Source organism: Hippocampus comes, unplaced genomic scaffold, assembly GCF_001891065.2.
Source record: "Hippocampus comes isolate QL1 unplaced genomic scaffold, H_comes_QL1_v1.1 scaffold30, whole genome shotgun sequence".
In the NCBI taxonomy this organism is placed as follows: Eukaryota; Metazoa; Chordata; class Actinopteri; order Syngnathiformes; family Syngnathidae; genus Hippocampus; species Hippocampus comes.
The window spans coordinates 669182-694373 of record NW_017805705.1 but is presented as its reverse complement, the minus strand read 5'-3'; the positions used below and the strand labels follow the sequence as shown (position 1 = coordinate 694373).

Sequence of the window (25192 nt, the reverse complement as noted above, 5' to 3'; positions counted from 1 at the left end):
GGCGGGACCCGGAGCTGCTGCCACCTCCTCCGGAACCCGGTCCGGAGCTGACCAATTCCCGACGGGAATCGAAAAACTTCCTCATGGCGTCAAAAACGACAGGATAACAGATTTGGGGCTTACTGGGGATGCTTTGTCGTTGTTTCTATATTTGCAGCATCCAAACACGGAAATCAAGTGTCGCTGACGCCAAATCATAGATTTTTGGAGGCAAAATGAAAATTGGCACGACGCACACGGTTGCGCCTAGCTGTTATGTAATTGAATTAGACACCAGCGGGGAGGCTATAGTAGCATCCTCCGGGTAACGCGCACCAATTCCCTTTTTGTAGCTATTTAGCTCGTTTTATCCGACGACAACATCGGCGTTCTCTTCCATCTCTCGTCGCAGCTAGCTAACTGCTAGCTCCTCACGCGCTATGACATTTCGTGTTTAAGGTTAACCGGTTATCCTCTCGCGTTGAGGGGCTTCGAGTGCGCTGGAAAACAGCCTCGCTCGACCAATATTTCCATCCTCAGTCGAGCTGTGCGGCCGTTCGGTGGCACGTATCCGCGCGGGTAGCCATTTAATCAGATCAGCTGACGATCAAATTGATTTTTGGGGTTACTTCGCGAACAGATCCTCGTCAAACACACGATTTTGAATAAAGCTCCAAACGTGACACGTCCCTAAAAATGAGTAAAGAGCGGCCGGAGTTTTTTTTTTCTTTTGGTCAGCCCTCTGCTCCAATCTCTGCAACCACAGCGTTCTCTGGCTGCCAAGGATATCGCAACATCCCTAGCTGTTGCAGTTCATAGCACGGGATTGTGGGTAATGTAGTTCAGCAAACGCAGCTGCCGATTCTCCTCCCTCGTTAAGTTATGTGATCATAGCGACGTTCACGCCAGTGGGTGAGACCAAAAAGCACCAGTGATAAATGGTTTACGCCCTCGTCAGCCTGTTTAATTAACGCTCAATTTCATGCAGAGTAATAAAACTGTATATACTTCAATTAAATGAATTAAAATGAATGTAGACTGGTAGCAAAATAGCAGCAATGCTAGCAGAGCTTTGTGTTACTTCGAAGTAATGTAAATGTCCAAAATGCAATTCAAGTCTTGAATGCAACTGTGTTGTGAGATTAGTATTCCCACGAGGAATTGAATACGTCTTTCGAAAGAAGCGTTTGTCGCTCTTCCGAAACTCCGAAAGTTGAAAATCACGATTTCCCGTTTTGAAGCGGTACCTGAACGCGTCAGCATAACATGAATGCTCCTGCAAAAAATAATAAATAAATAAATAAAGGCAATACCAGAGTAGGTGGGACTTGCGGCCAGCTGAGTGATAAAACCCTCCAGTTTCCTGGTTTACGCTGTCTTTTGGTTTACGTACAGATTGCACGGTCACCGGCACAGGTAGGGTTTTTGTTCCGTTTGCGACGAGATATGTTTCGAGCAACATAGAACACTTTTTTTTACGGTGTTTGAATTTGACGCAATAGAGTTGAGACTGCGGCACGGTTGGGACACTCGGTCCCTTCTGGGTGTGCCCGATTTAATGAAAGGTAACGGTTGCTTTTTAAAATCTCGGCCAACATGCCGCTACTTCAAATCGATTGAATTGAGCAATGCCTCTCGGAGTTCGGAAGTAAGATAAAGTTTGGTTTGTGCACACATCACATTTTCCAATCCTATTGCTCAATTCTTATACCGTAACTGCATCGTTATTACATAAGCTGTGCGACAGAATTATACACCATAAAATCATCGAGTCATGCAAGCCTGTTTAGGGCTGAAAGAATGCATGGTTGAAATAAGAAGCAGCACCAAAGTGGTTAGCAGGCCTGCCTCCCTCATTCTGAGGTTGTGGGTTCAGCTCCGGCCTTCCTGTGTTAAGTTAACATGTTCTCTGCGTGCTTTGGTGTCCTTCGGTGTTTTGAAAGGCGCTTATAATAAAGTATTATTATTCCTCCCACATTCCCAAAACATGCATGTGAGGTTAAGTGAAGACTTTGCGTTTACCTATACTGTATGTGCCTTGCAATCACCAGGATGTATCCCACCTTGGGCCCCACGTTGAAAATCATCTGCGAATGTGCTCCAGCTCACATATGACCCTAAATGAGGACAAGTGTTTTAAAATATGGATGAACAATGGAAATAAATTGAACAACGGTAGTAATAGTGGTAGTCGTAGAACAGCAATCACACACCCATGTGTGTATTTACACACTGAAAGGAGTCAAATGTGTGATGACGACACTCAATGGCGCCAATACACCCCAGAGGCAGGCCCCGAGTCCATCTGTTCTGTACACAGCAGAACTTCATCTTAGGAGTTGTAATGTTTGATCACCTAATGTTTGTCTTGTTTAATTTCCCCTTGATGGAATCAGTTATGAATATCTAACGAGTTTAAATTAATAAATGTAATTTAATTCAAAAATAACGACAAACTAAGTTCAATTATGTCTGTCATTGTTTGGAGGGATTGTCATCAATAAAATAATTGAACAAACACAAAAAACACATTCAAATTAAACTATGCCCCATGATTGTATAGACTAGAGACAGTATGATCAGTAAAAGTATCCATTAAATCAAATGTTGAATTAAAAATAAACGGACAGGTAAAAGAAACGGAATGAAATCTACCAAGGTCGACAACAAGAGGGAGTATGGGAGGACATCACGTTGCCCTTTCACTGTCCACGCAGGCAGGAAACTGTGAGCTGTGCAGCGGTTGATTTAATTACAGGTGTGTTAAAAAAAAAAAAACTCTTAATGGGATTAGCCTGGATTTGCAAGACCTCGGCAACAGGCAAATGTGTGTGAGTGAGAGTCTCCATGGGAGGATGAAGCCCATGCATTATTGAGATGGGGGTTAATGAGGGTCACCGTGAACAATAAAAAAAAACTGATGCTACAGCTTTCATGTTATTAACTGGGCCACATTATTTTGCAGCTTTCCCTTCACTCCGCTAACGAGATCTCCATACATCTCAATATGGCAGCGGTAAGTCTACCTTGAGTTCACCTTTGCGGATTTTGTGTCGGATATGGCGAAACGCTGAAGTACAATTGTGGTGCTTTCCTTTGTTGCAAACAATACAAAAAAGAAAAGCCTGCGTCAATCACCTTTTTTTTTAAAGTGCATAACAGATGCAAGAACATGTCATGTGCACGTTAACCCCAAATTGTGGACAAAATTTCCCAAAAAAGACAGTTTGTCAAATTGTTTTTCTGCATATTTTGACGTTAGAAAACTCCTTCAAAAGATTCCAGAAAAGTAATTTGTCCAACTGGTTTCCGCAATGCCGCACTTCCCGTACATCAGTTTTCCCTCACTGTTCTTCACTTGAGTTTTTTTTTTTTTTAACAACTAGATTGGAAACCGTGGAACAGTAAAGGAGGCGTCTGGGTTCCACCCAGAGGCAGACGCCCAGAAACTTCGCGAGGCCATGAAGGGAACTGGTGAGTTCACAAAATAGCGTGTCCATGGAAAAACAAACTCCTCCTCCTACTCTTGGGGAAAGTAAGAAATTCCATCTTGCTCAGGTTTTCTTCATGACCGGTTCATGCTCTTGTCGTAGAGTGCTTTGACTCATTTTTGTGCATGCGTTTTGACAGCTATGCATTGCAGCAAAGCATTCAGGCCCGTATAGCAGCCACGATCATGTTTCTGTCGCTGACTTTATGAATGGGAATGTTGATTCTGTTAGCAAGCTGAATCATCCTCCCCTGACTCGATGCCAAACAGATGCTTTCTGTGTGGAGGCTAACTTGCTTTTCCCTGATTTTTGTGACCAAATCACGAGACGGATGCCTCACTGAAAATGATCATTGTCTTATTTTTTAATGCGGGGGGAAAAAAAAATGTCTCGCAGGCACCGATGAGGCTGTTATCACTGAGATATTAGCACATCGCACCATCGCCCAGAGGCAGCGCATCAAGGAGGCCTTCAAACAGGCGGTGGGCAAGGTGAGAGTGAACAAAATCCCCCATCCCCCCTCCCACCATCTTAATTATACAAAGAAAGAAAAGGAGGCAGCTGCAGAGTTGGAAAACAGATGTCGTCATATCTCAATTGTTGTGTTTTTTTTTCTGAGTGCAATGGCAGACTCGAGCTTTGTTGCCATGGCGCTGCTAACGTGACTGTTAATCATTACTGCAAAGAAAGCAGAAACGGATACAAGAACAGGAACGTGAACAGGGAGAACTTTTGTCATCTGAAAGGCGGACGATCGCGCTATGCGATCGAATCGACAAAAAGTAGACAGCCGCCAAGTGTGTTACACACTCACTGAGATCACATGTTAATGAAATGAGAAGAATGCTAATATTTGCCACAATGATTATGACATCATCATCATCAGACTGTGGCGCTGGGAAATATCAAGGAAGTGAAAAGAGTGCGAATCATACTGTGATGACACTGCATGTCCCCCGCCAGATCAGTGTTGTTCAAATTGATTCCAGATTTGAAGTGGACACATTGTGGAAAATTGGAAACAAATTTCTCGGGCCTCTGTCGTGCTTACTCATTCATCAAGTTTGAAATGAAATAAACAAGTCAATCTTAGTGGACTGCCTATTTTTACCCCCCTGACCCCACCACATCGGCAATTACCGTTTGCAGCAAATAACAGTGCATAGGTTCCACGCTGGGAATGCAAAACAGAACATTTGCAGCCATACAAAGCAGAATTATTCCCGGTAGAGTTTTTAACTGGAGGGTCTCCCACCTCCTCAGGACCTGGCTGATGAGCTGTCTTCCGAGCTGAGCGGGAACTTTCGGAAAGTGGTGCTGGGTCTTCTCATGCTGGCGCCTGTTTATGACGCCCACGAGCTGATGACCGCCATGAAGGTCAGAGTTGCTTTGGGAAGTTCGGTGCTGCTAACAACATGAAAAAGATTGGACTGAAATGAATGTGATCGGATGTTATTGTCCGAGGCCTCGATTTTTTTTTTCTCGAACACGTTCTGCGGGCTGTCATCACAGATTTTATGTGGTATGACTACAGGGGGCTGGAACGGAGGAAGCGTGCCTCATCGATATTCTGGCTTCCAGGTCTAATGCTGAAATCAAAACCATCAATGCAACCTACAAGACGCGTAAGGGGCAATTTTCCCATCAACGACCATCATTTTTTTTTTTTCCTGCATAATGGCCATGTCGTTTGTCTTATCTGTGTCCTGGCAGAATACGGGAAGGACCTGGAGGATGACGTGCGCGGAGACACGTCGGGAATGTTCCAGAGGGTTTTGATCTCTTTGCTCACAGTAAGATATTCCCGACATACTAAACCATCCATTCAATTCACCCATCCATTTTCGAGAGTGCTCGTTGTCGCTCAGCGTGCTACCCGCCTACCAAACCAACCAAATTCAATGAAACAAATGTTTTGTTTTCAAATGAACGAATTACAAGAACACTTGTTGTGACTCACGCAGGCCGGACGTAACGAAAGCGACGCGGTGGACGAGGCCCAAGTTGCGCAGGACGCCAAGGCAAGGATTTGTTGAGACCTGTAGACAAAACTGTATTAAAAATGAAGTCGTAAATGGATCAACGCTGCGCTTGCAGGATATCTACGAGGCAGGGGAAGCTCGATGGGGCACGGACGAGGTGAAATTCCTGACTGTGCTTTGCGTCAGGAACCAGAAGCATTTGTTACGAGGTATTCACAAGGAAATGCAAAACTCTCTCATGGCAGCCATTTTTGGCCACGATCTTTCTTCTGGTTGAGTCATGAACACTGACCTGACCTGAGTCCAGCGAGGCCTAGAGTTTTTTTGGATGTTGATCTACATTCTTGTGACCTCCTGGATGAGTCGTCGTCACACTCTTGAAGTTATTTTAGCTGGTCAACCACTCCCGGGAATGTGTGCCACTGTTCCCAGTTTGCTGAAGCTTTTGAACCTTTCCAGATTGATAAAGAGTTCAATCACTTTTTTTCAAATTTCTTCTTGAATTTCTTTGGCTCATGGCATGATGCGTTTGTTTCTTGAGATCTTGTGGACTATTTCACTTTGTCGGACAGATTCTATTTATGTGATTTCTTGATCCAACAAATTTGGTGGTCATCAGGTTTAGGTATGGCCTGTGAAATTGAACTCAATTTAAATTTTTTTTCCAGTGTTCGGAGAGTACAACAAAATATCCGGGAGAGACATTGAGGATAGCATCAAGAGGGAAATGTCAGGTTCCCTGGCGGATGTCTTCCTGGCCATAGGTGAGTCGGTTCCACCGCTAACAATGCTATAGGTGTTGATGGCAGGCTGAAATTTTTACTTTGTGTTGTCTTTTCCAGTGAAATGCATGAAGAACAAGCATGCCTTCTTTGCGGAGCGTCTGTACAAATCAATGAAGGTGAATACCCCCCGTGCTTGGGTTCGGAACATTAAAAATTCAAGCTGACATCGAGTGCGTGTGGGCAGGGTCTGGGCACCACAGACACCGTGCTCGTGAGGATCATGGTGTCAAGGGCCGAGATCGACATGTTGGACATCAAGGCGCAATTCCTGAAGATGTATGGCAAGTCTCTACACTCGTTCATTCAGGTATTTGTCAATCGATCAGTCAACCTATCAATCACTCACTCAGCAATGCACGAATGCTGGAATGAACTCTCACTATCCATGACTTTCTATCCATCCATCCATCTAAGTCCAAATGTCATTTCCAACCGTAGTACTTGTACTTTACAATACAGTATGTCTTTTTTTTTTTTTTTTAAATTCAAAACACCGGGAAAGAATTGCGCGCTGTTTCCGGAGACATGAACGGATCAACGGAATTTCAATACATTTCAATGGAAAGATTAATTTGAAATATGAACAGAGTTACAAGTTTGGTCACAGAACCGATGACTGTCAATGCCTTCGCCAAGGCGGTGAGTTTGGCTTTTGTTAGTTTGACGACCGGCGTTATTGGTAGTTGCTACAAGGTTAGCGGCTTCTGCCAAGGCCGCCTCTCTGCTGACACAAGCGAACCTCAGAGCGTCGAAAAAAATAAGTAAGAGGCCATTAAGACATTCAAAGCATTTTCGCATGTAGGAGCAGCACTTCACTTCTTCACATTACAGCTTCGAGATGTGTCAATTAGGATGCAGATCTGCGCAATCGGGGCATGTCGTGGACCGAGCCAAGTTGCCAGGTCATGGGTGGAGATACTTTATAAAAAAAATTCAGAGACCTATTTGTCTGCAAGCATGAAAAGTTTCTATTTGTGTCCCCTTTTAAATTGGTGGATTATGGAAATCGTGTTACCTTCATGTCTTCAGTAGACGGACTGCAGTTCCCCTCCTCTTCATTGGTTTCCTTCCTATCCTTAGGGAGATACATCAGGTGACTACCGCAAAATCCTTCTGGAACTGTGTGGAGGAGACTAAAAAAACACCACGGAGAGAGATCAGCCATCCCACGTGTTGTTCTACGAAGTACGTCATCACCCTTCCTGTGTGTGGATGACTCTCACTCTTCCTGATCTCCTCTGTGTTTTACATTTCTCAACTGCAACTGACCACAGTGCCTTGTTTTTCTGTCTCTATGACCGATTAAACCAAAGACCAGTGTCCTTGAACACATCTCTGTGTTTTTCTTATCGATCCGTCTTTAAGGATTGACGTGCGGTAATACAGTAGTTCTAATACGTGCCTCCTCATCTTTACTGACACAAAAGATAAATGGCATCGGGCCCTTGTCTTGTTACCGCCCACCGGCTTCAATGAAACAAATGGACTTCCATTTGTTTCATTGAAGCCGTTCTTCATGCGTTGAGTCAGCCCCCTCAATTACATGAACGAGATCCGTGCTGCAATTTTAGACTGTCACGCGTAATCTCATCAAGTTCAGGAGGCGTTCCCTTTTCCTCAAACGCCAGTCTTGGCCAGAGGTTGTCGCGGAACGCGGTGTCGACGATGTCGCATAGCGTATGGGATTGTGGGTAATGTAGTGCAGCAAACGTAGCTGCCGATTCTCCTCCCTCATTGAGTTTGTGGTCATAGCGGCGTTCAAGCCAGTGGGTGAGACCAAAAAGCAGCAGTGACAAATGGTTTGTATCGTCGTCCCCCTGTTTAATTATCCTCAATTATACGCAGAGCAAAAAAAACGTATCGACTTAAATTAAATCAATTGAAATGACTGGTCGAAAAATAGCAGCATTGCGAGCAAGGTTTGTGTTACTTCGAAGTAATGTAAATGAGCAAAATGCCATTCAAGTTTTGAATGCAACTGTGTTGTGACATGACTATTCTCACAGGGTATTGAATAGAAGAAGAAACCCCGTTATTTTTCTCACAATGTCGCTCTTTCGAAATTGCGAAAGTGGAAAAGCACGACTTCCCATTTTACTGTGGTACCTGAACGCATCAGCATCACCTGAATGCTCCCGCAAAAAAATAAATAAATAAATATAAAGACAATACCAGAGCAGGTAGGACTTGCGGCCAGCTGAGTGATAAAACCTTCCAGTTTCCTGTTTTTTTTTGTTTTTTAGTTTACGTCTAGATTGCACGGTCACCGGCACAGGTAGGGTTTTTGTTCCGTTTGCGACGAGATGTGTGTTTCGAGAAATATAGAACACTTTTTACTGTGTTTGAATTTGACGCAATGGAGTTGAGACTGCGGCACGGTTGGGGCACTCAGTCACTTCTGAGTGTGCCGAATTGAATGAAAGGTGACGGTTGCCTTGTAAAATCTCGGCCAACATGCCGCTATTTCAAATCGATTGAATTGAGCAATGCCAGACGGAGTTCGGAAGTAATATAAAGTTTGGTTTGGACATACATACATCACATTTTCCAATTCTGTTGCTCAATTCTGATACCGTAACTTCATCGTTATTACATAAGCTGTGCTACAGAATCATACGCAATAAAATCATCGAGTCACGCAAGCTTGTTTAGGGTTGAAAGAATGCATGATTGAAATAAGCAGCACCAAAGTGGTGAGCAGGCCTGTCTCTCTCGTTCTGAGGTTCTGGGATCAGCTCCGGCCTTCCTGTGTTAAATTGACATGGTCTTTGCGTGCTTTCTTCCACATTCCCAAAACATGCATGTGAGGTGAATTGAAGACTTTGCGTTTACCTACATGTGCCTTGCAATCACCAGGATGGACCCCACCTTGGGTCCCCGTTGAAAATCATCTGCGATGTGCTCCAGCTCATATATGACCCTAAATGAGGACAAGTGCTTTAAAATATGGATGAACAATGGCAATAAATTGAACAGTAGTAATCGTGGTAGTTGTAGAACAGCAATCACATGAACAGAAACTGAATTAAATCTACAAAGGCCGACAACAAGAGGGAGTAAGGGAGGACATCAGGAGGTCATTTCAATGTGTAAGATGATCCACGCAGGCAGGAAACGGTGAGCTGTGCAACGCGGTTGATTAACAGGTGTGTTCAAATCAAAAACAAAAACTGGATTTGCGAGACCTCGGACGATCCACGCAGGCAGGAAACGGTGAGCTGTGCAACGCGGTTGATTTCATGACAGGTGTGTTCAAAAACTGGATTTGAGAGACCTAGGCAACAGGCAAGTGTGAGTGAGTGAGAGTTTCCAATGGGGGGGATGAAGCCCATGCATAATTGAGATGAGGGTTAATGAGGGTCACCGTGAATTAAAAAAAAAAAAAACTGATGCTACAGCTTTCATGTTATTAACTGGGCCACATTATCAAGTCAAGTCAGTTTTGTTGTCAAATATGCTCTCTGTGCAACATACAGCACAGCTCTCCTCAGTTTGCGAAGGAAGTAAAGGCGCAGGTGGGCTTTTTTGGCCAGTGAAATGGTATTTTGGCTCCAGGACAGGTCTTCAGAGATGTGCACACCACGGAACTTGGTGCTCCTCCCTCTCTCCAATGTGTCACCGTCGATAGTTGGCGGAGTATGCTGGGTGTGCGTTCTCCTGGTTATTTTGCAGCCTTCCCTTAACTCCGCTAACGACATCTCCATTCCTCTCAATATGGCAGCGGTAAGTCTACCTTGAGTTCACCTTTACGGATTTTGTGTCGGATATGGTGAAACACTGAAGTACAATTGTGGTGCTTTCCTTCAAAAAACTTTTTTTAAGTGAATCACACATGCAATAACATGTCATGTGCATGTTAAGCCCTATTTGTAGATGAGATTTCCCAAAAAAAGACAGTTTGTCAAATTGGTGTTTGTTTTTCTGCATATTTTCACATTCGAAAACTCCGACAAAAAGCGACGTCAAAACATTCCAGAAAAGTAATTTGTCCAACTGGTTTCCACATTGCTGCACTCGCGTACATCAGTTTTCCCTCACTGTTATTTACTGAGTTCTTTTTTTTTTTTTTTTTAACAATTAGATTGGAAACCGTGGAACAGTGACAGAGGCGTCTGGGTTCGACCCAGAGGCAGACGCCCAGAAACTTCACCAGGCCATGAAGGGAAACGGTGTGTTCACAAAATAGTGTGTTCATGGAAAAACAAACTCCTCCTCCTCTTGGGCAAAGTAACAAAAAAAATAAAAATCAATTTCGCTCAGGTTTTCTTCATGGTTGGTTCAGACTGACGTCCTGGTGCTTGAACTCATTTTTGTGTGTGCGTTTTGAGAGCAATGCATTGCAGCAAAGCATTCAGGCCTGTTTAGCAGCCACGATCATATTTCTGTCGACGACTTTGAATGGGAATGTTGATTTTGTGAGCAAGCTGAATCATCCTCCCCTGACTCAATGCCAAAGGGATGCTTTCTGTGTGGAGGCTAACTTGCTTTTCCTGATTTTTGTGACCAAATCACGAGACGGATGCCTCACTGAAAATGATCATTGTCTTATTTTTTTTATGGGGGGGGGGGGTCGGTGTCTCTCGCAGGCACCGATGAGGCTGTTATCACTGAGATATTACCACATCGCACCATTGCCCAGAGGCAGCACATCAAGGAAGCCTTCAAACAGGCGGTGGGCAAGGTGAGCGTGAACAAAATTGCACCCGTCAAGTTTGAAATGAAATAACCAACTAAATCTTAGCGGTCTGCCTATTCCTACCCATCCCATCCCCACCTCATCGGCAATTACCGTTTGCAGCAAATAACAGAGCAAAGGTTCCAGGCTGGGAATGCAAAACAGAACATTTGCAGCCATACAAAGCAGAATTATTCCCGGTAGAGTTTTTAACTGGAGGGTCTCCCACCTCCTCAGGACCTGGCTGATGAGCTGTCTTCCGAGCTGAGCGGGAACTTTCGGAAAGTGGTGCTGGGTCTTCTCATGCTGGCGCCTGTTTATGACGCCCACGAGCTGATGACCGCCATGAAGGTCAGAGTTGCTTTGGGAAGTTTGGTGCTGCTAACAACACGGAAAAAAGATTGGACTGAAATGAATGTGATCGGATGTTATTGTCAAAGGCCTCGATTTTTTTAGAACAGGTTCTGCGGGCTGTCATCACAGATTTTATGTGGTATGACTACAGGGGGCTGGAACGGAGGAAGCGTGCCTCATCGATATTCTGGCTTCCAGGTCTAATGCTGAAATCAAAACCATCAATGCAACCTACAAGACGCGTAAGGGGCAATTTTCCCATCAACGGTCGTGTTGGTGCTAACTGGTCCGAACTATGAGCTCATAACAAATCATAACTATTATTCATTGTCAATATATCCTCTGAGCACTCCATTCGAATGGTTGTTTTGGTGCCATAATTGTTTTTGTCCTGCATAATGGCCATGTTGTTTTTGTTTGTTTTATCTGTGTCCTGGCAGAATACGGGAAGGACCTAGAGGAAGACGTGCGCGGAGGCACGTCGGGAATGTTCCAGAGGGTTTTAATCTCTTTGGTCACAGTAAGATATTCACGAGATACTAAACAGTCCATTCAGCCATCCATTTTCAAGAGTGCTCGTTGTCAGTAAGATTGTGGGCGAGCTGAAGCCTTTTCCAGCCAATTGGATGAGCAGTGTCCAATCAACGAACCAAATATTTGAAAAATTGCTCAGCGTGCTCCGCTCACACCAAACCAACCAAATTCAGTGAGACAAATGTTTTACAAGACGTATTACAAGAACACTTGTTGTGACTCACGCAGCCCGGACGTAACGAAAGCGACTCAGTGGACGAGGCCCAGGTTGTGCAGGATGCCAAGGCAAGGATTTGTTGAGATCTGCTGACAAAACAGGATTAAAAGTGTGGTCGTCAATGGATCAACGTTGCGCTTGCAGGATCTCTACGATGCAGGGGAAGCTCGATGGGGCACGGATGAGGTGAAATTCCTGACTGTGCTTTGCGTCAGGAACCAGAACCATTTGTTACGAGGTATTCACAAAGAAATGCAAAACCCTCTCATGGCTGCCATTTTTGGCCACCGTCTTTCTTCTGGTTGAGTCATGAACACTGACCTGACCTGAGTCCAGCGAGGCCTGGAGTTCTTTGGATGTTGATCGACGTTCGTGTGACCTCCTGGATAAGTCGTCACACTCTTGGGAGTAATTTTAGCTGGTCGGCCAATCCCGGGAATGTTTGCCACTGTTGCCAGTTTCCTCCATTTGTCGATGGCTGTGACAGTCGTTTGCTGAAGCTCCGGAGTCTTTGAAATGGTTTTGTAACCTTTTCCAGACTGATGGAGTTTTTCTTGAATTTCTTTGGCTCATGGCATGATGCGTTTGTTTCTTGAGATCTTGTGGACTATTTCACTTTGTCGGACAGATTCTATTGATGTAATTTCTTGATCCAACAAATATGGTGGTCGTCTGGTTTAGGTGTGGCCTGTGAAATTGAACTCAATTTATGTATATATTTTTTTTGTTCAGTGTTCGAAGAGTACAAAAAAATATCCGGGAGAGACATTGAGGAAAGCATCAAGAGGGAAATGTCAGGTTCCCTGGCGGATGTCTTCCTGGCCATAGGTGAGTCGGTTCCACCGCTAACAATGCTATAGGTGTTGATGGCAGGCCGAAATGTTGACTTTGTGTTGTCTTCTCCAGTGAAATGCGTGAAGAACAAGCATGCCTTCTTTGCGGAACGTCTGTACGAATCAATGAAGGTGAATACCCCAATGTTTAGGTGCGGAACATTAAAAATTCAAGCTGACGTGTTTGCTGACATTGAGTGCGTGCGGGCAGGGTCTGGGCCTCACAGACACCGTGCTCAATCGGATCATGGTTTCACGGGCCGAGATCGACATGTTGGACATCAAGGCGCAATTCCTCAACATGTATGGCGAGTCTCTACCCTCGTTCATTCAGGTAATTGTCAATCGATCAGTCAACCTATCAATCGCTCACTCAGCAAAGCACTAATGCTGAAATGAACTCTTTCTATCCATTCATCCATCCGAGCACAAAAGTCATTGGCAACCATAGTATTTGTTCATGTTTATTTTTTGATTCGTGATTTATAGTGTTTAAAATCGTATGTTATGTTTTATAGTGTTTACAATACAGTCCATCTTTTTTGTTCAAAACACCGGGGGAAAAAAAAAATTTACGGGCCGTTTCCGGAGACATGAACGGATCAACGGAATGTCAATACATTTCAATCGAAATACTCATTTGAAATATGAACAGAGTAACAAGTTTCGTCACAGAACCGATGACTGTCAATGTCTTAGCCAAGATGGTGAGTTTGGCTTTTGTTACCATGACGACCGGCGTTATTGGTCATTGCTACAAGGTTAGCGGCTTCTGCCAAGGCCGCCTCTCTGCTGACACAAGCGAACCTCAGAGCGTCGAAAAAAATAAGTCAGTAACTTCTTCACATTCCAGCTTCTAGATGTGTCAATTAGGATGCAGATCTGCGCAATCGGGGCATGTCGCGGACCGAGCCAAGCTGCCAGGTCATGGGTGGAGATACTTTATAAAAAAATTTCAGAGACCTAACTATTTGTTTGCAAGCATGAAAAGTTTCTATATGTGTCCCCTTTTAAATTGGCGGATTATGGAAATCGTGTTACCTTCATGTCTTCAGTAGACGGACTGCAGTTCCCCTCCTCTTCATTGGTTTCCTTCCTATCCTTAGGGAGATACATCAGGTGACTACCGCAAAATCCTTCTGGAACTGTGTGGAGGAGACTAAAAAAACACCACGGAGAGAGATCAGCCATCCCACGTGTTGTTCTCCGGAGTACGTCATCAGCCTTCCTGCGTGTGGATGACTCGCACTGATCTTCTCTGGCTTTTACATTTCTCAACTGATCACAGTGCCTTGTTTTACTGTCTCTATGACCGATTAAACCAAAGACCAGTGTCCTTGAACCCATCTCGGTGTTTTTCTTATCGATCCAGTCTTTCAGGATTGACGTGCGGTCATAGTTCTAATACGTGCCTCCTCATCTTTACTGACACAAAAGATAAATGGTATCTGGCTCTTGTCTTGTTACCGCCCACTGAAGTCCATTTTTTTAATTGAAGCCGTTCTTCATGCGTTGAGTCAGCCCCCTCAATTACATTAACGGGATCCGTGCTGCAATTTTAGACGGTAACGTGTAATCTAATCAAGTTAAGGAGGAGGTCCCTTTTCCTCAAACGCCAGTCTCAGCCAGAGGTTGTCGGGGAAAGGCGATGTTGTCGTTGCCGCTTCGGCCACTGTGGGGCACCAGCACGACTCTGAAAAGTTGGAAGCAAGGAATGGGAGGCACTATAGGCATCTTCAATGTCACGTTATTGAGGCCGGCAAAGAAAACGTGGTTCATCTGCAGCCTTGAGAGTGAATAACTTTGCAAAGTGCATCATAGAAGTGTTGGCATGAAAGACAACAATGCTCTAAGTCAAATTGTAGCACACAAAATAAGGGGAAAAAAACATTACAATATCTACAGATGTGAGTGTGAATACTTGCTTCTCTGTACGTGCCATGTGAGCGTACCGGCATCAGGTTTAAAGTCATGTGGTGAATCTTTGTCGGATGTCTGAGGCGAGGTGTACGGAGTGTGCCGGGACTGCGACGTGACGAGACCTAGTAAAAGAGGAAAGCCACAAAGAACATTTGCAACAATAAGGCAATCTCAAGCATTGCTTTTTTTTGGGGGGGGGGGGGGGCGGTTTTTTTTTTTCTGACCGTGCCACAAAAGGGTACCAGGAAGTGTCAAAAGTTTGATATACACACACACACACACACACACATACATTTTTTTGTGATTCAAAATGTGCGACTAGGGAATCCATCCATCCATTTTCCGATCCGCTTATACTCACAAGGGTCGCGGGGGTTGCTGGAGCCAATTCCAGCTGTCTTCGGGCAGTAGGCGGGGGACACCCTGAACCGGTTGCCAGCCAATTGCAGGGCACACGGAGACGAACAACCATCCACACTCACACCGAGGGACAATTAAGAGTCTTCGATCAGCCTGCCATGCATGTTTTTGGAATGTGGGAGGAAACCGGAGTACCCGGAGAAAATCCACGTAGGCCCGGGGAGAACATGCAAACTCCTCACACGAAGGCCGGAGCTGGAATCAAACCCGGTACCTCTGCACTGTGAGGTCGACGCGCTAACAACTGGACCACTGGGCCGCCTGCGATTGGGGAATCATTTTTGAAAATCTTCCCTAATCAAAAAAATAATTGATATACGGGTGTTCCCAAAAGCACACCTCCATGGCTACCTGCGTTTGCGTCCTCGCCGGGTTCTGGCTAATGTCCTGCGGCCTGGTTGCGCCGGCGGTGAGTCACACCTACCACGTGGAGTTCAAAGAAGAAGGCTTCACCATCTGCGAGGAGTTCTGGCTGGGCCAGGAGAGGGAGCGACAGGCCTATGCGTACAGCACCCTGCTGGTCACCTACGTCCTCTGCCCCTGTCCGCCGTCTTTGTCTCCTACTTGTGCATCACGGTCAAGCTCATCCAGCTACTCTGCCACCTGTGCGCCATGAGTTCGTCCTGCTGCAACCCGTTTCTCTTCGCGTGGCTGCACGACCGATTCCGCGCCGAGCTGAGGAAGACGCTCAAGTGCCGCAGCCGCGTTGGCGTGCCAGTCAACCGCTGCACCGCCGGTGCGGCCTTGTAGACCCTTGATGAGCAGACCACATCCCTGACTGGTCATCAGTCAATCACAGGGCACATATTGAGACAGACAACCATTCCCACTCAATTTATAGTCCCTGGGAGGAAACTAAACTCAAGCTCCCTGTGCCAAATTCAGGAAAGTGTAGCGCTACGACACTTGAATCAGCCACCTACTGTACAAGACTGGAGCCTACCCAATTTGTTTCAGGTAAAGGTCAGATTACATCCTGGACTGGTTGCCAATCAATCACAGAGCACAAATGATCAAGCGATAGAAAACGCTTCTTAACATAAGCGGTTGATAGCCCATAAAAATCAACGTTGTTCATTGTCGTAGCAGCGGTTCGTGTTTTTATAACCGCATGGTGGAAGAAAAATGTGATTGATGTGATGTGATGTGAACTTGGAACCTTTGTTAATTAAATGTTGTGAAGATAAATTGGTTCACGCCTCTGTCGATTATGAAATTGTTAATATGCTTCTGTATCATGTAGAATTCCTATTTATGGATCCCATAGGATATCTGTACGATTCTGATTTCTCTGTAACTGTCCAAAGAGTGAACTGTCATGAACAAAATGAATCCTGCATTTCGATAGTGGGAGGTTATGTTTTTTCGATTGACATTAAAAATGTGTTTGTACACATTCCATCACAAATCCTGCTCATACTGTGTGTATCTTCTTTAATAAGGCTTCTAATAAAACATCAAAATTACAGACTTGGCCAATTAAGGAAATGGTTGAAAAAACAAAAAGAAAATCTCCTCTTGAGTCAATCAATCCAGTAGCGCCAGTCCTGATTATTGACATTTGGCCTCCTCGCTCTGTGATAACCAAGCCTTCTGCGTGACGGCAAATTCCCTGGCCTCTCTTGGGGTGCGGATGTAAGACTCGATCTCGCCGTCCGAGATATCTTCGTCGCCGGTCACATCTTTGAGGCCTTCGAGCGCCGCTCTCCGTCTCTTGGGGTGAATCACACACGGTGGCGCAAAAAGCATCCTCTTCCCCCAGTTGGGGACGGGATTCTGATTCGCGTTGGACTCGTTACCTTCCCGTGGCTGTTCAGCCATCTCTGAATTCTCACTGGTTGCGTGTGGAGTCTGATCATCGGCCTCAGAGGGATTGACCTCCTCTTCTTGACTATCCCGCATGGCCTCCTCGTGGCTCCTCATAGCGCTCCGTAGCAGAGCATATCTGTTCTTGACAATATCCCCCACGTGCTTAACCACATTGTCCGACGTGACCGGATCCGTCACCCAAGGGATCTCCTTCCCCAGTTTGCAAAGGACCCCCTTGATCTCGCTCACTCTCTTCACGGCGACCCGGTTCTTTTTCACCTTGGCGATGAGACAAAACTTCTCCAGGGACACTTTGAGGCGAATGTGGTTGGGGTTGAGGGACTGCCAGGCCAAGTAGACCGTCGCCATCATTAAGGGGACGGGCTGGCGGCCGGTTAGAATCCAGGAGTCGGCCGCCAGCTCCACGAGGGACAAGGCTCGTTTGTTTAAGTCCTTGCGGTCCTCGGCAAGGTCTTCATGCACATCGAGGGAGCTAATTTTGTACCTGACAAGAAGAGGAAAAAGAAATAATGATCAACAAACCCAAATATCAGATAAAGAGACCAAGTGGGGTTATATGAAGAATTGAAATGAAAGAAAAATAAGGAGTGTGATGAGTCCTAAATAAAATTACCTGCGTTGATATACAAGACACGCTCAACATAGTCGATGAATGAAATTGTCTGAACTTCTCTATGAATTGTAATTCTATAAACGTTCAACAATGTACAAACTTTACTACGAATTTTTCACAGGGCTATTTTTAAGCAGTAGTCTATTCATAGCAAACATCTGGAATTCAAATTGAATCTGATGAATTTTCTGTTGACACGGGGAAGGTTACACTTCACCAGCAGAGCATTAATCAGCTTTCACCGATGCACATGTGCGGTGGAGATATCAAACAAAATAGAACAATTTGGCAACCCAGTCCAGATTAGCAACAAGAACGGTATAAACTCAAAAACAGTTCTTGCTGAAGAAAACGATCTGATCTGCTTTTTTCAGGCAGTGTGTGGGAGCTTTGTGGACACGAATATAGTGTCTCTTGCGGTGAAGAACACACACTCGCTTAGTGTGAAAAACACATGCGAATGTTAGCTAGCTATTTGCAGTTGAGTTGACCGACCGTTTTAGTTATAGTTTAACTTGTTAGCTGAAACAGTGTTGGCACAAGACATATTTTATTTTATTTATCGTTTTACTCACCTGATTTCAACTTCTCTGCGATGCTGGGATTGAAGGGCTGCACGTCAAAGACGGTGATCTTTTGACCGCACTCTGGTACTTCAACTTCATGAGTCCGACGGTGTTTAACCAAGTTAGCCATACAACCTCCTTTGCAAAATATTATCTTATTGGGGGTGTCGCACTGAGCTGAAAGTTCAGCTACACTGTATGTTCGATCACAGATTCTGTGATCCGCGTAACCGCAGTGAATCGTTAAATATGGTGAGGGATCACTGTCCATACACTTTGGCGATAGTTTTGTTTGGTGGTGATACGTTTCAAATGTAAAGTTTGGGAAACACTGCCATAGACGGACGGGATGCATGCTTACTCTTGACAATGAGCCTCCATCACGTCGCTCACGTTGACGAGTGGTGCCTCGACCTTGAGAACCTTCATCATCTCTTGGTAGACGGCGCCCAGTATCGCAATATCTGCCTCCAGCAGGCAGGCGATGGTGCCCATGGTGACGGGCCAGTTGAGCTGCCTGCAGCTCACCAGCACGCAGCAGCCGGCCAAGTTCTCCTTCTTCTGTAGGCTCACCTTCAGGAAGCTCTCGTGCTCGTAAGCCTGCGCGAAATACGTGCTTGACAGTGTCTCGACTTCAGCGTTGACCCGTAGGACTCTGCACAGGGCCGTCAGTCGCTGCTGGCCTGCGTGGTTGTGATCAAAGCAGAATGTCAAGAAAAGTCGAGCCATTATTATCAAAGTGGAGTACACACATAACAGTTAAAATAGGCACACACGTATGTGCAGTCTCCACGTAAATAAAGCAGTTAAGATGTCAGTAATTGGTAAGCGTGTCCTCGTCTTAAACTCAATCATAATGCTGCAGGTGTGTGTACCTTTTATCTGGTTTAAACATGGCTTTTTAGAAACAGCAGTTGTGCGGCTGTAGCTGACATCTGCAAGAAAAAAGATGAATAATTATCACAAGAAAAAAAAACGTTCATGTGATTTATTCGTGTTCTACCTGTGCCTTCGAAAAAATCGTGGGTGAGAGCCCCCTCTGACACCACAGCGCCACAGTCCACGCAGACCATCTGACGGTGAGCGTGATGGTCGTCCTCCACAATGCTGGACGAGCCGCAGCAGGGACATTTTAAACCCGCCGTGGACATGTTGTGACAAAATATTCTCACAAGTCACACCAGCAACAAAAACAGCGCCGGAATGCCGCAGCGGCTTCGATGGTCCTCCGCCAAAATAGTTCCGGGTAGATACAATATCCGGCCAGGACAAGCTTCCGCCCTCATACGACGCGAGAAAGGAAACATGAACTAAAGTCGGATTTTAAAATAATAATAATACATTTTACTACATTCTCGTCCTTATTCTTTATCTTAATACTCATGTTTGTTAATTTTATGTGGGCACTTCAAATGTACGCACATTTTTGTACTGTAATGTGAAACTATGACAAAAAAAAAACTTGTAGCATAAGGCCCAGCCTGAACAACATATTGAACACTAATCGTCATAACTTTGCATAAATAAAGCTGGAAAATTTTCATTTTCTTTTGATGAGTAGTCATACTCTTAAAGTATATTTTTTAATTTTTGAAGAGTAATTATGTAGTCTAAGAGTACTATACATTTCTTTAAAAAAATCGTAGATTTTTTTAAAATGTCTTAATTTTACAAGAATTGTCATAAATTGTCAAGAAAAAATTGTTTAGAGTCGGAGGGGGGGTATGTTTTCAAGAACATGGCTTAGAAACAAGTTTACATTTTTGTGTATTTTTGTGATAAGTCATGTTTTAGCATTCATTTAATTTTTACTTGAGTAAAAACACAGCATTAGTGGTATATTTCCAAGAAAAAAAAAATGTATTTTTGAGAAAAAGTCAAATATTTAAATGGCGCAAGGAGTTGTGAACTTGACAAGAATGATGTTGCATGCCTTCAATTAAATTATATTTGTCACAATATTACAAGAATCCTCAGTATTTAACCACATCAAAATCAGTTTATCATTCCCAGGACATGATACGGAGAAAGCACCAACACTGATTGTCGAAAATACTTTATTCTTGTAACAATACCAGGAAACGTAAACGATTCAATGTTTTTGTGCAGTGAATACAAACAACAGGGTGAATACAAACAACAGGAGGGAAAGATCCTTTTTTTTTTTTTTTAAACAGTTTGAAATTAGTCCAAATATTGTGCACACGCACGAGAGGTTTACATCGGGAAAAACAGGACTTGGTTTGGCATTTCGATTTCATTTCACATGTTAATACTTTACAACAGAACATTGCAATCGGTGTAGAAACTAACGTAAGCCAAGTAAAGTGCTTTTTTCGGATCATGTAAACATTTAATAATCAGTGCAAGAAGATACGTTGATGTAACAAATGCATAGTTGGAAGCATCAAAAAGGCAAACGTTTGCAAAAAGAGGACAGACAGGAGGCATTTTCGGCTTTTAAAATAGTAATCATGATGACAATATTTAATATTAAGACTGACGGTGAGTGCACTGATCAATTGAAGCAAAAAGAACAGGAATGCTGAATATTTAGAAAACGGGCGCCTCCACTCATTTCTTTGAAGTGCAGAGAAAGGCAAAAACAACAACGAAAAAAATCCATTGGCCAAATCCACCTAGATGACTTTTTTCAGAGACATGAGAATGCTTGGTTGTTCTTCCATGACGCGCACAAGTAAGTCGTCGATGTACTGCTCCAGCTCCGCTATCTTTTTGTCCTTGTCCCGAAGTTGCTTCTCCTGCTTCACCACGAGAGAGATGAGTTCTTCCCGGGTGAGCATCGAGTACGGCCCCTTCTCCTTGCTGACTTTTACCTACGATGGCATGCCAATGAAACAAAATGTCAAATGGATTTGAATCCATTCGGGGGGGGGAATTTAATTTCTGAAGTTACCATAAAAGGGAACGCATGAAAATATTCATTTCAGACGTTGCAATCCGCTCGTTCAGCCAATGGCGGCTTTGCGCGTGCGCCATTCATTTACAATCTGAACTCCGGGTGGCGTCTCAGAGTCTCCGATAACGTCGAAAACCGTACTCTGCGATTGACCGACGCAGAACCAAACACTCCCCAAAACCAAGTGCTTCGGACCAGAGTGTGACAAGTGGATATCATGCGTCAATCGTCCGTCATCTTTCACGCATTTTGACAGTGGAATGTCAGATCTTTTATTTCAATCGTGACAAAGGTGTTTCTGAGAGAATAAAATGTGACATACCTCAACTTGACCGACATTGGCCCCCGATTTCTCTTTTTCGACTTGGACCTCCGTGACAGGATGCTGCTCCTGAGCACTGAGCGGTTTCACAGGCTGAAGTCTGCCATGGAATAAATATTCATAACAATTAAGGCAAGGATTTATTCAAAATGGTAACATGCAAAAATAATTGATGATCAGCTGGGACATTGAAGGCTAAAAGGATTTCACGGTTCCTACACACACAAGCAAACATACGACAATCTGATCTGATAAGATTTGACAAGTGACGAGACTTAACGCGTCTCCTGGTGTGACGTCTCACTCTGACCTAAAAATATCTTCGTGGTGGTATGATAAGATTCAAAAATTTGGCCGGATTATTGGCATGCGTGCGTGTGTGTGTGTGTGTGTGTGTGTGTGTGTGTGTGTGTCATTTCACCTGCGCGAAGGTGCGGGAGGCGCTTCTTTCTTTTGGCCCCCATCCTGCCCGCGCTGCATCGGCTCCTTTGGTGGACTCTCCCGGTTCTGCAAAGCCTGACCAGCTTTGGGCGCTTGGGTTTTCGTGTCAACGGGTACGGCGCTCGGCGCGTCCAATGCAGCGGCGGTCTCGGCGGGGGGCGCGGGCGCACGGGCCGCTTTCGAAGATTTCACTTTGCTTTGAGAAGCGCCGTCTGAATCGGGAGTTTGCGACACGGGCAGAGGCCATGACGCTGAGCCGCCACGACCGGAGGAGGATGCTTCATTTTGTGCGACGTTTGCTTCATCATCATCATCATCATCATCATCAAACGGATTTAAGCTGCGCACAACTGGGACGGTCTTGGATTCAGCAGCGGGTATTGACGGCGCGGGACGTTTGGCGTGTTTGAAGGCGCCGCCTTTTGGCTCGTCGGTGGGAGATGTGCTCCGAGGGGGCGCGGTCTGCACCGAGCGCCGCGGGGGAACGCTGGCGGTTTTCACCTCCTTTTCTCGGACCTTGTCGGGAAGCGTCGCCGGATGCGGCGAAGGGTCATCGCGTCTGTCCGTCGGGGGCCGAGGAGCCGGCCGCTTCTCGCGTTGACTAACGGCGGTCGACGGCTCGGCCGGTTGGCACCTGCAAAAGAGAGCGACGGCGCGCGGCCAGAAGTTGAAAGTGAATCGGTAAGCCAAAGGCGCAAAATGAGACGTGTTTTTCAACCGCCGCGTTTTGAGGGTGATTCCGTTCCTCTGCTTCGTCTTCCCTCGCGCTCGGTTCCTTCCTCCTCTCGTCGTCGTCGTCCCATCTCCTCTCTCGCTCCTCCTCTGTTTTCGCGCTGGGTTCTCGCTCCTGCTGTTGCTTTTCTTCCTCCTCCTCCGACTTGTTCCGCTCGTCTTCCCTCCTCGCATCCTCGACCCTTCGCTGTTCCTCCTCCTCCTCGGCAAGTTTTCCGATTTCCTCTTCCTGCTTTTCTCTCCTCTGTTGCTCCTCAAGCGTTTCCGCCTCCCTTTCGGCTTGGCAAGCGTTCTCCTGCGCCTCTCTGGCCTCTTCCTCCCGTCTCTTCTCTTTTGCCAAGTGCTCCTCTTGTCTCCGCCTTCCCTCCCGCTCCTCCTCCGTCGTTCGCTCCTCTTCCGCCAGCCGCCGCCGCCGCTCCTCCTCTTCCTCCGCTAACCGTTGCTTCTCTTCCTCCCGTCTTCTCAATCGCTCCTCTTCCTCTTTTCTCGCCGTCTCTTCATTCCTTCTCTCCTCTTCGAGTCTCCGCTGCTCCTCGGCCAACTGTTCGCGCTCGTCTTCTTCCCTTCTTGCCTTCTCTTCCTCCTGGCGCCTGCGCTCTTCCTCCCGCCTCAACTTTTCTTCTTCTAACCTTTCCGACTCTTCCTCTCGCTTCCTCTCCTCCTCGGCTCGTCGCTTCTCCTCCGCCAGCCGCTCCCGCTCTTCTCTCCGAATCCTCTCTTCTTCCTCTCTCCTCCACTTTTCCGTCGCTATTCTCTCCAGCATCTCTTCTTTCCTCTTCAACTCTTCCTCCCGTCTCTTTTCCTCTGCTAATCGTTCTCGCTCCTCCTCTTGTCTCCTGATCCTCTCCTCTTCCTCCTTTCTTGCCTTCTCTTCATCCCTTCTCCTCTCTTCTGCCTCCCGTCTCATCTTTTCCTCTTCTAATCTCGCCAGTTCTTGCCTTCTCATCCTCTCCTCCTGTCTTCTCTTCTCCTCTTCTAATCTTTCCAGTTCTTCGCTTCTCCTCCTCTCCTCTTCCTCTCTTTTCCTCTCCTCTTCCTCCTGTCTCCTCTTTTCCTCTTCTAATCTTTCCAGTTCTTCGCTTCTCCTCCTTTCCTCTTCCTCTCTTTTCCTCTGCTCTTCTTCCTGTCTCCTCTTTTCCATTGTTACTCTTTCCAGTTCTTCTCTTCTCAACCTCTCCTCTTCCTCTCTTTTCCTCTCCTCTTCCTCTTGTCTTCTCTTTTCCTCTTCTAGTCTGTCCAGTTCCTCTCTTCTCAACCTCTCCTCTTCCTCCCGTCTCCTCTTTTCCATTGTTACTCTTTCCAGTTCTTCTCTTCTCAGCCTCTCCTCTTCCTCTCTTTTCCTCTCCTCTTCCTCTTGTCTTCTCTTTTCCTCTTCTAATCTGTCCAGTTCTTCCCTTCTCCTCCTCTCCTCTTCCTCTCTTTTCCTCTCCTCTTCCTCCCGTCTTCTCTTTTCCTCTTCTAATCTCTCTTCTTCCTCTCTTCTCCTCTTTTCCATTGTTACTCTTTCCAGTTCTTCTCTTCTCGTCTTCTCCTCCTCCTCCTGTCTCCTCTTCTCCAGATCTTGTCTTCTAAATCCTCCCTTTATAAGCGGACCCGTCCGACTCTTCTCTCGCTTCCATCTCCTCCTTGGTGTCCACATCCTCGTTGCTCTTTTCTTCCTGTTCCTCCTCCTCCTCCTCTTCCTCCTCCCAGGGCGTGTGCTGCCTTATCGCCGGGAGCGAGTCGAGCGACGGCGGGGAGCTTTCCGGAACGTCCTCCATGGAGCCGCGTCCCGAGCTGGCCAGACTGAAGTTGGAACCGATGCGAGCGGTGCGCGGCGAAGGTTCCTCGCAGTAAACGTGACTCCCATTGATGCACAGGTTGCTCTTTTCCACAGCTGCACGTTTCTGAGACGACGACGACGACGACTCTTTGCTGTCCGAGCTGCCGGAGCGCTTGTGTTTCATGAACTTGAATTTCTTCTTACCTATAAAAGATGGTACCAAAGGGGAACATTTGACAAGGACCCCAACTCGTGTTTGATAGACCCGTGATGAATTCATGCCAGTCGTACAGTAGAAGAAGTCCTGCGACTCTTGGCTTTGCGTCCAATTAAACTCATTCCGTACCAGACAATTCTGGACCAAGTCTGAAAAGACGTTTAAAAACGTCTTTGGGAGTGAATGAGTTAAACGGGCCCAGTAACTCAACTCTTTGAGTTGAAATTGAGACAAGATCACAATTATTTCAGTCTTCATACTTTCTGGAACATTTTTCGAATGTAAAATGTGTGCCTCGGCTCAGTAAAAGTTGGGCAAGTAGACCTCCACAAAGGCAAAATTCAGTTCATTTATAGGGTGTCCCATCCATCCATCCCTGCAGGAAAATCTGAAATGGGACCGTCTTGTCATTTTCTGTGTAACCCTCCTTCCTGTCTCATTTTTTTTTAAGTCACAATGGAAAGCTTACCTCTTCCTCAGAATCAAATAAGGTAGCGTCCTCAACCAAACAGGAAGTAGCATGCCAACATATGGACTGAGCAGACACTCTACGCTGACTTTTTCCACTCGAGATCAATCCTCAATACAAATGGTCACCT

At 45.6% G+C, this 25192-nt stretch overlaps 4 protein-coding genes across 5 annotated transcripts in view; 2 read left to right on the top strand and 2 right to left on the bottom strand.

Annotated features, from left to right (window-relative positions):
- The first annotated feature begins 1265 nt into the window (after positions 1–1265).
- anxa4 (annexin A4) lies at positions 1266–7569 on the top strand. 2 transcript variants are annotated; one of them, XM_019882824.1, is made up of 14 exons: positions 1278–1395; positions 1482–1544; positions 2945–2995; positions 3366–3453; positions 3867–3961; positions 4734–4847; positions 5005–5095; positions 5184–5263; positions 5435–5491; positions 5568–5661; positions 6121–6216; positions 6295–6353; positions 6422–6544; positions 7318–7569. In XM_019882824.1, the coding sequence occupies exons 3-14, from the start codon at positions 2987–2989 to the stop codon at positions 7372–7374; spliced, it is 963 nt and encodes a 320-aa protein (XP_019738383.1). In that variant the 5' UTR covers positions 1278–1395; positions 1482–1544; positions 2945–2986; the 3' UTR covers positions 7375–7569. The 2 variants fall into 2 exon arrangements, with proteins under 2 accessions (XP_019738381.1, XP_019738383.1); XM_019882822.1 differs by lacking the exon at positions 1482–1544 and having other exon boundaries at positions 1266–1395.
- Positions 7570–9839: 2270 nt separating this feature from the next.
- LOC109523589 (annexin A4-like) lies at positions 9840–14192 on the top strand. Its single transcript, XM_019882817.1, has 12 exons — positions 9840–9960; positions 10319–10406; positions 10824–10918; positions 11150–11263; positions 11418–11508; positions 11707–11786; positions 12029–12085; positions 12162–12255; positions 12750–12845; positions 12924–12982; positions 13062–13184; positions 13957–14192. Exons 1-12 carry the CDS (start codon positions 9952–9954, stop codon positions 14011–14013), a joined length of 963 nt encoding a protein of 320 aa, XP_019738376.1. The 5' UTR covers positions 9840–9951; the 3' UTR covers positions 14014–14192.
- Positions 14193–16607: 2415 nt separating this feature from the next.
- On the bottom strand, positions 16608–19456 carry brf2 (BRF2 general transcription factor IIIB subunit). Its single transcript, XM_019882816.1, has 4 exons — positions 19203–19456; positions 19075–19134; positions 18561–18882; positions 16608–17504 (listed from the first exon to the last, which is right to left on the bottom strand). The coding sequence occupies exons 1-4, from the start codon at positions 19348–19350 to the stop codon at positions 16742–16744; spliced, it is 1293 nt and encodes a 430-aa protein (XP_019738375.1). The 5' UTR covers positions 19351–19456; the 3' UTR covers positions 16608–16741.
- A 1382-nt stretch (positions 19457–20838) lies between these two features.
- The window catches only part of LOC109523578 (trichohyalin-like), an 11278-nt gene continuing 6924 nt past the window's right edge, over positions 20839–25192 (bottom strand). The window contains exons 4-9 of the mRNA XM_019882797.1: positions 24668–24742; positions 24228–24580; positions 22589–24031; positions 21863–22398; positions 21442–21541; positions 20839–21036 (exon numbers count right to left, since the gene is read on the bottom strand). Coding sequence (XP_019738356.1) covers positions 20839–21036; positions 21442–21541; positions 21863–22398; positions 22589–24031; positions 24228–24580; positions 24668–24742 — 2705 coding nt within the window. The remainder of the gene's footprint in view (positions 21037–21441; positions 21542–21862; positions 22399–22588; positions 24032–24227; positions 24581–24667; positions 24743–25192) is intronic.

Bases quoted from the DNA above. Each gene is read 5' to 3' on its own strand.
- anxa4 (XM_019882822.1), top strand. The intron at 5,492-5,567 runs GCAAGGATTTGT...CTGCGCTTGCAG, and splicing joins AAGTTGCGCAGGACGCCAAG to GATATCTACGAGGCAGGGGA. The intron at 6,354-6,421 runs GTGAATACCCCC...GCGTGTGGGCAG, and splicing joins GTCTGTACAAATCAATGAAG to GGTCTGGGCACCACAGACAC.
- LOC109523589 (XM_019882817.1), top strand. The intron at 11,264-11,417 runs GTCAGAGTTGCT...GTATGACTACAG, and splicing joins AGCTGATGACCGCCATGAAG to GGGGCTGGAACGGAGGAAGC. The intron at 13,185-13,956 runs GTAATTGTCAAT...TCCTATCCTTAG, and splicing joins CTCTACCCTCGTTCATTCAG to GGAGATACATCAGGTGACTA.
- brf2 (XM_019882816.1), bottom strand. From the start codon at position 19,350: ATGTCCACGGCGGGTTTAAAATGTCCCTGCTGCGGCTCGTCCAGCATT. The intron at 18,883-19,074 runs GTACACACACCT...ACAACCACGCAG, and splicing joins ATGTTTAAACCAGATAAAAG to GCCAGCAGCGACTGACGGCC. The intron at 17,505-18,560 runs GTAAGCATGCAT...TCTTCTTGTCAG, and splicing joins ATGGAGGCTCATTGTCAAGA to GTACAAAATTAGCTCCCTCG.